The sequence below is a fragment of the Lactuca sativa genome, chromosome 3 (assembly GCF_002870075.4).
Source record: "Lactuca sativa cultivar Salinas chromosome 3, Lsat_Salinas_v11, whole genome shotgun sequence".
Lineage (NCBI taxonomy): Eukaryota > Viridiplantae > Streptophyta > Magnoliopsida > Asterales > Asteraceae > Lactuca > Lactuca sativa.
This window is the reverse complement of record NC_056625.2, coordinates 243,914,591-243,916,419: the sequence shown is the minus strand read 5'-3', so window position 1 is coordinate 243,916,419 and position 1,829 is coordinate 243,914,591. Positions and strand designations below refer to the sequence as shown.

The 1,829-nt window shown below is 38.7% G+C and overlaps 1 protein-coding gene across 1 annotated transcript; it reads left to right on the top strand.

Moving 5' to 3' along the window:
• The first annotated feature begins 861 nt into the window (after nucleotides 1-861).
• LOC111883519 (uncharacterized) lies at nucleotides 862-1,362 on the top strand. The gene has a single exon (XM_023879842.1). The coding sequence runs from the start codon at nucleotides 862-864 to the stop codon at nucleotides 1,360-1,362; it is 501 nt and encodes a 166-aa protein (XP_023735610.1).
• The last annotated feature ends 467 nt before the right edge of the window (nucleotides 1,363-1,829 follow it).

Below are 1,829 nucleotides of genomic sequence, written 5' to 3'. Positions count from 1 at the left end.
TGTAATAGTGGTGGCCGATTTCTAAGTGTTAGTATACTCTCTCATACTCTTTCCAAGTTTGTGGTGATTTGTGATTTCCATTTGAGGCATTCACATTATTAGTGTTTGGCTCTCAAACTCCAAGGAATCAGCAATCAACAAAAGGTATGTAATTCATCTAGTTCTTTTATGTTTAAAAGTACCACATGCCATGCTAGATAGGTTATAAACCTTGGAAAGTAATATTTTGCATGTACCTTCGACAAACATAGATCCAAGGTTTATTAGGGTTGCATGTTCACTTAGGAAGTGTTAGAAGGCTCAAAACCCAACAATGTATCCCCTCCTGAGGCATTATGGCAAGTTTTTATCTTTCGTCTTTCGCAAATCCACCCTTGTGTGATGACCTTGCAAATACATCTCCCGAATCAACAGTTCGTTAGGCTCAAAGATGGTGACAGAATGGAAGATATTGTTTATAGGGAGAAAGGAAAAAAAATTCAATGTTGACGCCATTTTTCGAGAAGAATAAAGAAGATTCCAATGCGAGAAAATACTTGTATAAGGATTTTCCCAAAAAGTTTGCATGGAATCGGAGCATACATTGTTGGAGGACCAGGTTACATAAATCAATGATTGTTCAACTTGTTTATGCTAATCCAATTGAAGGAGAGAAATAATACCTACGCCTGCTTTTATGTCATATTACTGGGCCTACCTGCTTTGAAGATTTATACACAGCCAATGGTGTATTACACCCTACATTTCGAAAAGCGACTCTTGAAAGAGGTTTAATAGAGACCGATGATAATTTATCACAATGTCTTGTAGAGGCTTCCTTATTTCAACTTCCCATCGCACTTAAGAAGGTTATTTGCGACGATGCTGATTTTTTGTGAACCAGGAAATGTTCGCAAGTTATGGGACGACCACTATGATTCTCTTTCTGAAGATTATAGGAAACAATATGGATGTCCCGAACGAGTGCAAAATATGGTCTTCATCGACATTATATTCTTCCTAGAATCAATGAGTAAAAATCTTAGGGATTACAACCTTCCAAATGTCAGTGCAAACATTGATTTACAATCAAGAGGCTATCGTGAGGTGCAAGAAGAATACTCTATAAATGTGGAATACGAAGACTTACATGCACGAGACTCTCTCAATCCAGACCAGAAGTTTGCATATGATGAGATAATGAGGCATGTGGATGAAAATATTACGGGTGTGTTCTTTATAGATGGTCCCAGTGGAACTAGAAAGAAATTTTTGTACAAAGCTTTGTTGGGAAATATTCGTGCCCGTGGACTTATTGCACTTGTAACCGCCACGTCAGGTGTTGCGGCTAACAACATGCCAGGATGGAGAACAACTCATTGACTATTTAGAATTCCCCTCAATCTTGATAATAACTCAATGTGCAAGGTCACTAAATAAAGCGGGAAGGCTCAGCTACTTCGCGAGGCAAGTGTAATCATATGGGATGAAGCAGCAATGGCTAAGAGGCAGGTGGTAGAAGCAGTTGATCGGACAATGCAATTCATCATAGATGAGAAACTCCCTTTTGGTGGAAAGATAATGGTTATGGGAGATGACTTTAGACAAGTGTTAGACGTGGCACTCGAGCACAAATTGTGGACTCTAGCTTACAAATGTGACCTCTATGGGTTTCAGTTAAAAGGTTTCGATTAAATATCAACATGAGAGCGGTAAATGACCCATGGTTTTCTGATTTTTTATTGCAAGTCGGTGATGGAAAGGAGGAAATATTGGACGAGTCCTTTAGTAGTATACATAATAACATGTCTGTTCCATACACTGATAAAACTAATTCAGTGGACGCTCTG